The 12,115-nt window shown below is 54.7% G+C and overlaps 1 protein-coding gene across 1 annotated transcript; it reads left to right on the top strand.

Annotated features, from left to right (window-relative positions):
* Positions 1-2,621: 2,621 nt before the first annotated feature.
* Positions 2,622-3,713, top strand: LOC309405956 (prolactin-releasing peptide receptor-like; the record flags this gene model as incomplete). The annotated part of the gene is made up of 1 exon (XM_082000937.1): positions 2,622-3,713. One exon carries the CDS (start codon positions 2,622-2,624, stop codon positions 3,711-3,713), a length of 1,092 nt encoding a protein of 363 aa, XP_081857063.1.
* Positions 3,714-12,115: the final 8,402 nt, after the last annotated feature.

The raw sequence follows: 12,115 nt of genomic DNA, 5'->3' as shown, positions 1-12,115 counted from the left end.
TATTTTAGCAGAGTGGTAGCCTGGGCTCCGCATGGGTGTTGTCAGAGCTGCCTGACCTTAAGCCTGGTTAAAGACCTGCTCCTACAGCCCCGACTGCGTGTAAAATCTCTGATAAAAAGGAGAAAGCTCGTTAAAATAACTCCAACCACCCTCTGAGGCTCTGCCCATACAGCTAACCTGGGCCGAATTGGGTATAGCACATCGCTCAGGCAGATGCTGAATTTGAGAGGAATAATTTTAGTGCTCAGCCATATGGATCATGCTTGCCCTAAATCCAAAAATATTTCTTTTTTGCAAAAAAACCCCTTTGATCATGGCTGGATGATGTCCTGAGCCCATACATCCAGCTCTCTTCAGAACTGAGACTTGAAACCCAAAGGGAGTGAACACGGGTGGAAATCAGTACAAGAAGCGCACACCCGCCATTTTAAATCCCAACAGCGCCATCCCAAGAGCCAACAGCATATGGGGAGATGGGTTTTATTTGGTTTTAAACACATTTACATTGTTTGTAAATGCACACAGGAGGGAACAGTCAAGAAGTAAAAATCTAATCCTGATTCTTGCATGTCCCTAAACACGCAACGTGCATTGCAGAAGCTTTTTCAAGTGTTTGTGCAAAGAGCATTTTAGTGCCAAAGCTGGTTTCCCAAGCTCTTAAAAACGTCAGTATCGATGCTGCCTTGAAGGCAAATGCCTGTTGGTTGAAAAGGTCACATATTTCTGGTGCCCCTCCGTGCCAATCCTGTAAGCACCGAGGTTCTCGAGTGCATCTGTGATTAAAGGTGAACCAAAGGGATTCCTGGAAAAATGGGAGAAGCGGTTTGATGGAAAGAAAAACAGTCGTGTGATGGCCCCGGCTCCCGTTTGCATTTGGGGCAATTCCACCCCGCTTCCCGGTGGTGGAAAGCGGGGCTGGGGCATCGGCTGCGCACGGGGACACCCAATGCCTTTCGGGTTGGCGGTACCAGCGCTGCTCCCGGCAGGCCGGGCTCCCGGCCTTGTTTTTTCTTCTCCACCGGGAAATAAAATGCAAAATGGCATTTTTCCTCCCCCAGCCCACGGCTGTGGGCTGGATGCAATTCCCCACCGCCCCTCGCTGTCGCTGCCTCCGCGCCTGCCCTCGCTGGCTTGTTGGCCGCCTGGTTTTGGGGACAGGCTGGTGCTCGTGTGCACTGGGGGCTCAGCTCCCTGGGGCGCACGCTGTACCCCATGCCTGTGCCCCACTCCACGGCTGGCCGGCGGCCGCCCCGTGGCTGGGCCACACTCACCCCATGGCTGGGTGCCCATCAAGCCATGGCTGGACCACCCTCACCCCACCCTGCCCTTGCCCCACAGCTGGGCCACAAGCACCCCATGGTTGGGTGCCCATCACCCTACAGCTGGGCCACCCTTCACCCACGGCTGCCTGCACCCCATGGCTGGGCTGCCCTCGCCCCCCGGCTGCCCTCGCCCCCCGGGCCGGGACCCCCGACGTGGCGGCCACTGCCGGCGCCCGGGAGCTCCGCGCGGTCCCTGCGCCCGCCCGCCCCGTCACCCCCCTTGTCCCCCCTTCCCTGCAGCCCCGCCGGGGGTCCCCGGAGCCGGCCCCGGGGGTGCGCGGGGGTTCCCCGGGGCAGCGCCGGAGCCGCCCCGCCTTGCATAGCGCACACGAGCCTTGCATAGCGCTGGGAGCCCCGGGGGTCTCCGCCGGCGCGGCCGGGCCAGGGGGGTGCGGGGGTGCGGGATGCGGCTCCGGCGGCGGGAGGGAGGGGTGGGATGTGCGCGTCTCCGCAGTACCTGGAATTCCGAGCACGGCGGGTGGGAACGTCCTGTGCCTCCACGGCTTAACGGCTCCGGCGTCCGTGGGGAAAAAAAAAAAAAAATTAAAAAAATTTAAACCGACAGAAAAAGCCGAGCGACAGCGGACGCGCGCGGGAGTCGCGGCTGCCCGAGGTCTCCCGGTGAGTAACGCCCGGGCACGAAACCCCGCCGTCGCCGTCGCGGGAGTGTCGGGGCGGGGGGCCGGGGACCCCCGGCGCCGGGCGGAGCTGCGGGGCACTGGGGGCCGCGCGGCTCCCGCAGAGGGGAGTATTTAGTCTTTAAATGAACGGCTATAGGGCTCGATGGGGATCTTGTATTCCCAGCCCGGGTGGGGCGGGGGGAGACGGGGCCGCTTTCCTCCCAGCGTGCGCTCTGCCTGTGCCCCCGCCAAGTAGGAAACACTAATATCGCTCAGTTAATTACGGGGGCTACTTAATTAATGCTGTTTTGACATTGCACTGCGGGGAAGAAGATTGTCCAGGTCCCGGCGAGGGGGATGAAATGGTAAATTTGACTCTGCGGGGAGGCAGATCTGTGCCCGGCCGGTCACGCGTTCGCTAGCCAGGCTCCCCGTTGTCTCGGTACCGAAGCTCCGCTGCATCTGCCACTGGGCACCTTCACTCCTAAAAACTCACAGCATCTTTTAAGTCAGCCGCTGCCTCACCACGGGGCTGTGGAAGAGGACCTAGACCCTGGGGATGGGTTCTTCTGCCCAGGAGTGCAACCAAAGCACGTTTCTTTCCCCTTCAGGGCTAACAGCCTCAGCTCTGTGTGACTTCAAGGCGAGGAGAAGCAGCACCGGCCGCAGGAGGGACAGCATGGCTCACAGTCAGCTGCTCAATGACTCCCTGCACAACGGCTCAGCCCCCATCTTCGCAGGCCTGGACCTCCTCCTGGAGCTGAAGCCCCTCTTCATCCCGCTCTACGCCACGCTGGTGGCAGTGGCGTGCACGGGGAACCTCTTCCTCATCCTCCTCATCGCTCTCACCAAGAAGCTGCACTGCACCACCAACTTCCTGATTGGGAACCTGGCGGTGGCCGACTTCATCATGTGCCTCGCCTGCGTCCCCCTCACTGTCTCCTACGCCTTCGAGGTGCGGGGCTGGCTCTTCGGGATGTTCATGTGCTACTTCGTCACCTTGATGCAGGCCACCACTGTCTTCGTCTCGGTGCTGTCCCTCACTGCCATCGCCATTGACCGGTACGTTGTGGTGGCGTACCCTATTCGCAGGAGGATAAGCCGCAGGTCCTGCATCTGCCTTGTGGTCTGCATATGGCTAGTCTCCATCATGGCCTCTGTTCCCACGTCACTGCACACCCACTACTTGGATCTCAACACCATTGGCCATGACATGATCATCTGCGAAGAGTTTTGGAAGCACGAAGAGAGAGAGCGGCTGCTGTACTCGTGCTTGATGCTCCTCTTGTCCTACATGCTCCCACTTTTGGCGGTGTCAGTCTCCTTCTGCGCCATCACCTACCACCTCCGGAGGAGGAACGTCCCGGGCGCTGCCTATCCCTGCCAAGACAAATGGACCAAAACGAAGCAGAAGACCTTCCGGGTGCTCACCATCTCAGTGGTGTGCTTTGCTATCTGCTGGCTGCCCCTGCAGGTGGTGAACTTCATCAGAGACATTGACGAGGAGTTCACCATCCTGGACAAGAGGTACGTCAACGTCATCCAGGTCTCGTGTCACTTGATTGCCATGAGCTCTGCCTGCTACAACCCCTTCATCTATGCCTCCCTCCACGACAAGTTCTGGTTCCACCTCAGCAGCTACTTCTACCGCAAAAAGAAGAGCTCCAGCATTATGTCCTGCAAGGCTTCTTGGTTCAATACCTGCTCCACCCTGGCAGATGTTCCTACCGGGGTTTCGGATAAGATAGCTTTGCAAACTAGATTCTCTTAACTGAAGGACCCCCAAGAGATCAGTTTTGCTTTTGGACCTGGTGTGCACCTTGCTTTAGGCTGGACACGGGAGCTGGTGGGGCTGGTCGCGGTGGTACGTTGCTGTTCCTGGAAGAGGTCTCTTGTGCTTGGCAAGGAGGGCGAGCGCCGGGGAACAAGCCACTGGGCTTTGTGTCCTCAAGGAGCAGCTCTTCTGAGCAGCTCAAGGATGTTTTGTTCTTTGGGGAAAGCAAACCAGTGCAACAACAACCACCGCAGGCAAAGGCAGGGTCCTGGGGAGCAGGACGTACCTGCTAGCCCACGCACGGACACGCTGGAGCAGGAGGAGGTGTTTCCACCTGCCCTGATTCAAGAGACAGTTGTAAAGATGTGAGTGTCACTGAAACGATAGTTGCTTGGCCTGTTGGAACAGAACAACGGATGCGTTGTTAATTAGATTAATGACTGGATATGCAACTAGCCTGGCGCAGTCCTCTATAAGCCTCGGCTTTCAGAAATGCCTCCGCACCGGCACAGTCACAGTCTGCCTCCGTTTCCGTGCTTGCTCTGTGTGCCGAGGAGCGATGCCCAAGCCGCATCCCTGCAAGCACCGGCTTGTGCAGCAAGCGCCGTGTGCTGGGGTGGTGGGGCAGGAAAGTGGGGGCTGCCTGGGACCAGCGAGTTTCCCATTGGGCTTTTACAGACCTTCTCTCACATCACGGCTGGGTACGGGGCATATACCCTCCAGCTCACGTCACGCTGGGTACAGTAGGCTGCCAGCACTGTATTTGGAGCACAAAGACTTCTCCCCACAGTTTATTTAGGAGGTGAGTCAGCTTCTAAGCAAGACAAACACACATCGGGTGCATTTAAAAAACTCTTTGGAGAGCGTACATCTTCATTTTGTAGGATGAAGATTGTTCCTAAGCAACAGACAGCACTTTCTGCTCTGGAAGCACACCGGCTCTCACAGGTAGCGGTTAAATTGCTGTGCATTTTTTCTGTTCAATTGCAGTTCGTTGGTGAAAGGGCAATATGCATTCAGAAATGTGCATTCTTCCGTCGGAGACCATGTGGGAGCATGCAGCCACCGAATGCAGATGACTTTTTTTGAACGGGGGTGGCTTTCATAACCTGCTTGACTCGCTGAAGAAGCCACCTCTGTAAGCAGACCGGGGGGTCCCAATTCCTCCAGCCGATAGCGTGCAGCCAAACGAGGCAGACGTAGCCGGGCACATCGGTGAAGTTATCACTGTTCTGCGTAGCCGAGTAGGACTCAAGGGGATGGGGCACTCAGAAAGGTCTCAAGTGGTGTGTTTGCTGGGGAAGATGTCTCAATCTCTGCTCTCAGGGTAGTTTGAGATCGTATACGTCTGTGTTCAAGCTCCTCGGGTGGAGGTGGGAATCCTGGTGGCCACCACTGACGCTTTCGGAGAGCAGCTTGGCATCCTCCGGCACAGACACGGCTGGTCTGACCCTGAGAGAATCCCTAATCCGCTCTCATTACGCCTGGGCACGAGCTGCTGCCCACTCGCCTTCCTGCTGAGACCTTTACGGTGGTCCTCGAAGGACCATGTTAACACCCGCGGTGCAACCAGCGGGGACGGGGACCTGTCAAATGCAAAGGCGCCTGTGACCTCCGTTGCGTACCCGCAAAGCAGCCAACTCCGCTCCGCGCAGCTTTCTCGCGGTTGTGCTCGGGGCGGGGGCTGGAGCGCTCGTCCCGGAGGAGCGAAGCCGACCGGAAGGTGTGCTGCTTGTCCCTCCTTCTAATAAAGGCTTTGAAAGCTCGGGCTGTGTGTCTGCATTGATTTGAATCTAACAAAAATAAGCTATCCCTGACTGCAGCTTAATCGCATCCCGGGAAGCCGATCGATTCGGACATGTTCATCTCTGTCGCCGTCGCTGGCGGTGGCAGATCCTTGGGGGTCAGTCTGAGATTAGGGCTGGAGAAACGAGGCCGGCTGAGGTTTTGGGAGAGCTCTGCAAAGCAGCAGCTCTGGCTGAGAGAAAGGTTGGACGTGCACTTTTTTAAAATGAGGGAATGCTCAAGATGTGCTTTCGTTCACTTGGATTTCTTGCTACAGCGCTACAAATACCCCGTACCTGCCGACCTGAAACCTGCAACAGCAAATAATTGGTCTCCAGGGCAAGGGCAGCCCCACAGCTTCCCTCCAGCCACGTGCCTCTCGGTCCTCACAATATTTGCTAGCAAATCTGCTTCTTGCTTTTGCAAGGTCGTAGCACCCTCACCTGATCCATTAAACCCCCAAACCAAATTGTTTCTTCTTCAGGTGAAGCTCTGGGTGGAGCTGAAGGGCATTTACCAAGCAGGCACGGCCGTTTGAACCGTGACGGCATCTTTTGTAGCCTTGTTTTGGCCTTGGGCATTGCTCTGCTGCGCTTGGGGTGGGCTTTCCCCAACGAGTGGGCTCCCCAAGCCGCCTGCAGATGGAAGGGAAAATGGGGATATCCTGATTCCCCTCTGGGTGTTACCATCACCCCCCGCCCAGGCTCGCTGCCCTCCCGCCCCTGCTGCCGCGGGGCCGGCCGCGGGCTCTGCTCCCCAGAGCTGCCGGCAGCAGCTCTTCCAACCTCGCAGCCCTGGCTTGCGGAAACGGCAGGGAGGGTACCGACGACCCCCCGGCCCACCGGAAAAGCACCGTCCAGACAGGATTTCGGGATGTTGCCAGCGGCGGCAGCCAGCCGGAGCGAATGGCACAAGCCGCAAGGCGAAGTGGGAAGCGCCAGCGTCACAGGAGAAGGCACGGACCCAGATCTCAGGGCATATTCTCATGCAGTAAAGTTGCCCATTAGCGACATAACGACCAAGCAGTACCAGAATGTCAGCAGGAACACAAGAGCCTGGCAGAGAAAATGGTAAAGAAGTTTAAAAGCCGTCTTTTAATGCTGGTATGCGTATGCTGGGTTTTTTCAGGGCTGAACTATGGGGGTCTCCTATTCAATGGGGTGAGTTCCAGGTGATTTCCCCGCAACCAGCATCGCTTTAAAGTCGCCGGTGCTCTGCGGCGTCAGGAGGAGCTCCGAGCGTCTAAGGATGGGAACCCTCATCCCATCTTCCACGAGCCTGGGCAAAACGGAGCTTTTTCTCCATGTAGCGTTTTGACAGAGGCGCTGGGAAGGTGCAAAATTGCCCCGGAGGTCCCAAAAGCGTTTCTGCCGCTCGCAGCTTCCGCGGGAAAATGGACCTGGCTGGCGAGTCCCCCCCGATCCGGGACGAAGTGCCGGCAAAGGCACCCTGCCTGCCGAAACCCAGCGGGAATCGCTCAAGCGAGCGCTGGACACGGCCAACTCAAGCTGCCGATGGCTGGCACCGAACAGCTCTTGCCTGATATGGTAATTTCTACCTTTAATTAGCTCAGAGAAACGATAACAAAAGTGATCCGAAGTCGCCCGGTCCCTGTCGATCACACGGGGCTCACGTTTCCCAGCCCAGCTGCCCTCGTGGGGTTAAATGCAGAGGAAGCCCCTAACGCGGGCGGGCTGGGTGGGAATCAGGAAGGGGCTGGTGATTGCTTTGTTCAATTAACATAATTAAAACTAAGCAGGTTTCTTCTCTGGGGTTTTGCCTCGCTCAAGCTGCACGGCCGAGACGCCGGCAGCTCTGACTTCAGGCCTGGGGGTAGCGTTTCCTCGGGAGGGAGGGAGCACAGAGCCGGGAAGAGGACGGACAGACGGATTATCTGCCGAGCTCACGCTCTCCGGGCGGCTTCCGCCGCCTTGCCAAGTCGAGCTTTTAGGGACGCGGCGATTGCGCTTTCTCTGCCAAGCGCAACTGCTGCCTGTGAATCGACAGCAAAAATAAAGCCCAAATATGTGAGAATTTTTCCTAGATTATTTAAAGCATCGCGTGTTCCAGTTGTATTCTGTAGCCGACGTCGAACGGCACGAGTAGGAATGCAAACATGCCTTTTCACCTTCTGTTTTCTGCCTCCTGTTTTAAACAGAAACGCGGAGCTCCTTGCATCTCTATCCCTCCATCCTGCAGTCTGTTTTATTTTGACACGTGGCTTGAAAGCTTTCTGCAACACGAGGAAAAATCGGGCTCAAAGCCTACGAGGGAAAACCACACAAATCCTTAAAAGTGAGGAAAAGTAAATAACTTTAAAAAAAAGACAGACACTGCTGCTGCAAAAGGGAGTTAAGCAGCCGGGGTGTATCGACCCAGCCTCGTACTAGGTATTCGTCCTAGAGCAGCTTGCGCCGGGTTTGGGCTTGAAATAGCTGAGTGGTTCCATGTCGAGACGGTGTGGGGCACCGGTGGGGTGGTCAGCCGGGGGTCCCGGTGCGAATGGGTGCTCAGGGCGACTTGGGGGCCCTGGCAAGTTCCTTTGGGTAGAGGACCAGGGTGCCTTTTCTCTTCCCCTTCCCCAGGGCGGCTTTTCCTGCCTCTGTCCTTTCCAGCCGCGGGGCTGGCGCGCTCCTGCTCGCCTCCCGGTGCTACAGGTCTCCTGGGACCTCTCCTCCCTCCCAGGCCCCCCCACCCCAGCCTGCCCCAGAGGGATGTCAAGGCACCCGCACTCCGCACACATCCGCGGGAGGTTTTCTTCAGCTGAGGCTCAGCTTAAAAAAAATAATAAATGGAGACTTGTCCTCAGTAGGAACAATTTTCTGTGCCAGCTGACTGTCCCCAGGAGGGAGGGAAGGGCGGCACAGGGCTCTCCCTTCCCCACCAAAACCCACTGCGCCTGGCTGGGCTGCTTCGGGCGGCAGAGCTGCCGGGAGGAGGCTTTCCCAGTGCGGAACACCGCGCAGAAATCCCTAAGCCCCCGTTTCGCTTACCCTGCGAGTCGAGCTAAACTCCTCGGTGACCTTCCCACCTCAACATATGCAGTGGGAATGGTGGGGGAGGATCTTCTCCCGCGCGCCCAGCTCTGCCTGCCGCCCCCTTCTCCCAGTGCCGAGATCTTGCTAGCAAAGCCCAGGCATGCCTGCTGGGAGGGGATTTTGATTTTTCTGCTTGCCAGACGAGCAAATGAAGAAGCTGGGGACAAGTTTCAGGTCCTGCTGGGGCTGTGGGACCCGCACCCCAATGCACTAACATACCCTCCAAGTCAAAGTCACCTTGGGGTGAACGAGGTTGGAGCATCCGTCGTCAGATGGATGCTTCCCTGCTCTTGCTGTTGTTTCGAGGCAGAAGGGAGCTTTTCCAGACTCCATATGGTTTCCCCCCGTGGGATGAAGCGGTCTGGAGGACACCATCGGTGCGCGGGACGTAACGCCACTCAGGGCTTTATGAGCGCGGCTCTCCTCGGGCTGAATCTCACGGCAAACAAGAGCCAGCCCAAAATCCTTCTGACCTTTGGTTAAAGGTGCAGAGAAGACAAACCAAAGAGTCTGGGCATTTGCAATGTAAAGACTTAAATAAGGGATTCACGCCAGCGCCAGCCCTTGTGTCCTTATCCCTGTGTCCTGGGGAGCGTGGGCAGGGATGTAACTATTACCCACCTGGGAAGAAACGGAGACGCGGCTGGGACGGGCGGGGGCTGCTGCTGTCCCCAGCGGTTTCAGCTGTTTTTCCCTCGAACACAAAACAGAAGAAACACAAAAAGGGACCGGAGCAGCAACGACAGAAGATGCAGATTCTGGCTGCGGCAGGGAAAGACCTGCAAAATCCCAGGGGGAAGGGGGATTTCATACGGGGTGGGGCTGGTGGGAGCAGGGAGCTGAGAATGATGCTTTTTGAGCCACGTGCAGGTCTATGGCCAAACTTGGTCTGCTCAAGGTCTCATTTAAGATCTGGGGCTTAATGAAGCCATCGTGGCCCATGGGATCATGGGTGGCTGCTGCGATGCAAAGCTCATCCCCGCATCCATGGTGTCCCCAAAGGGGTGACGGCCCGTCCTCCCGCAGTCTTGTCCCCCATGAGCACGATGGATTCAGCTGCTGTGAGAAAGGAAAAGAATCGGAGCACAAAAACGGCTGGGTCGTGTTCTTTCACCCAGAAACAGGCCCGTGTGATAGCCACGGCCGCGCTGGCAAGTCTTGAGAGTCCTGAAGGGCTGAAGTTTTTGTGCTTTTTCAAAACCCTAAAAAGTTTGCTGTTCTACGCACCGTTCACCTTCATCTTCAGGGGACAAGGATGTGGCCAGAGATGCAAACCCATTTCTTCCCAAAGGCTGCTGAGAAGCACAGGCCAATTCCCTGCAGGTTTCTTACAGGAAATGACATTCCATTGTGTGTTCAAGATCAGAAAAATAAAACAAAAAGAAGAGGTCCCTCTTCAGCAGGTTCCTTTCCTTTTCTTACTTATCATTGCCCGATAAAAATCCCTCTATTTGCAAAGTCAAATCAAGCCTCTTCTAAACGAGAGGCATTTACTGAATGGGCAGAGTTTGCAGATTCTGTGTTTTATAAAAAATGTATAACTATAAACAGACAGCAGAAGAATCTAGAAAATGGAAGGGATAGGGGCAGGATCCCAGCCCTTCCCTCGCGCAGGGGTTGTCCAGGCTTCCTACTATTTCCTTCCGCTTACTCTTAATTGACCTAAAAGGATGGTATTTTTACTGTTTGCCTTGGGCTATTAGTCCTCCTTCCAACCCATGGCACCGGAGGAAATCACGGGCTGTTATCCCATGTCGATTCTTTCTCTCTTAATTTCCTCCCTTCGCAAGCTCTATTACTTCACTCTTAATTAAAGCCCCTTATACTGCACTAAATAGCTCTTCTTGTCCTTTTTTTTCCCAACTCGGGCTCAGAGGTGCTAATGTGATGAGGTGGGTGGCTTTGAAAGAGGAGATCCACCACCCGTTCATCCCCATAATCTGAAGCAATTTCTCTGTTTCATTATATATAAATATATATATATTTTATATATATATTAAAAAAAAATATATATAAGTCCTGGAGAACTGATCTACAAAGAGTACGAAGTTCCCTCTTCCATGTTTCCAGACGAGACTAGAATTTGCAATTACTGAACACCAGGAGAACAAATCCCCACCCCCAGGTCCCCCACTGAGATGTTTGCTCATCCTCCCAAATTATGTGCAGGAAATGGGAAAACACCGTTTTGCGAGGTTGAGCTAAAACCCGAGCGTCTTCTGCGAATAAATTCAGAACCACTCCAGAAATCCACTAGCCACAGCCTCTGATTCAAAGAAACCAGATATACAAGGAAGAACATAATTTGTTTACTTAATGAAAGTAAATTAGATAAATGGGTGATAAAAGCATGTTTGAAGGCTGATTCTGCAGAGCTTTCCTCAAGAAGCTACTGTTAGCGTTTGCTACCAGAAACCGGTGGGTATGAAAGGGACAATTTTGTTGAATGATCCTCCGTTATTAAAGACTTTTGCTGAATATCCTGCCCAAGCACAATTTCCAACTTGCAAACTCTCTTCTCGATTGAAATACGGCTGAGAGCCCAGGGCTCCTGCCAGCTTGGTGCTGCTCTTGGTCTCAGCAACGACCCTTCTGACAGCCTGTTGCCAGGAGCTGAAGAGGTACTAAATTAGCCAAAAGTTAGTCAGGTAAAGGGTTTTTTTAATCAGTGTGAGAGTCTTGAGTGCAGGGTACGGCCTCTGTAAGCGGCTCTCCCTGCAATTCCCATCCTGCTTAAATGTTTGATCAGTTGATTTGATAAAACTGATAAAGACCTCGGGGTTGGGGGTCTTTGCACATAGCAAATGTCCAAATGTCTCAGACACAGTTAATTTCTAATGCTGAGATTAATCCCTTTTTAACTGTCAAGATGAGGTCCATAATGGTCCACTTCTCACCTGAGGACAATATTTTTGATTTCTGAAATTGTTCTCTATGATAGCCAAGACGTTTCAACATTGGTGGCATGGGACCTCCAACATGTACTCCTCGGAGTGAAACCCTCACAGTTATGTAGATCTTTCCCAGCATGTTATAGACAGGTATTCAAAGACCTCATGATCCTCTTCTCTAGTAAGATTTGGTGCTCTGTACCTTTCCCATCTGCTAGAAGATGTCCCAGGACCATTCAAGGTCATCTGTTTTGAGTTGCCATTGACTTGGAAACTGCTAATACTGCATTTGGGTGGATTGCCATCTTCTTTTTGCTCACATGATCCTCCTTAAATGGATTATTGCTGGTGACTTTAATAGTTCGGGCATGTGACTTTAGCCTGACTGTTTCGAGCTAGTCTGGTTTTGTCCTCCGTGCCCACCCTCCAACCTCCCCCCGACCTCTGGTGCTGTTTCTTCCTTGCCCTCAGGCAGCCAGGATGCTGACGCTTCCCAGACCGAGTTGTCTGAGGGCACCTCCAAGGACCATCCTCGCAACTCACAACACTTTTTCTCCAGCGCAGCCCCCAGCATCAACTTCGGGCAGGGATGTCTTAGTGTCTGGCACAGAAGAGCAACCGCGCGTCCTCCACAGCCTCCCCAAACCCGCTCATTCCTCATCTCTCTGCTTTGGGCTGTTAAGAA

The sequence above is a fragment of the Phaethon aethereus genome, assembly GCF_964289735.1.
Source record: "Phaethon aethereus genome assembly, chromosome: 5".
Lineage (NCBI taxonomy): Eukaryota > Metazoa > Chordata > Aves > Phaethontiformes > Phaethontidae > Phaethon > Phaethon aethereus.
The sequence above is the reverse complement of the archived record's forward strand: the minus strand, read 5'-3'. Positions and strand labels throughout refer to the sequence as shown.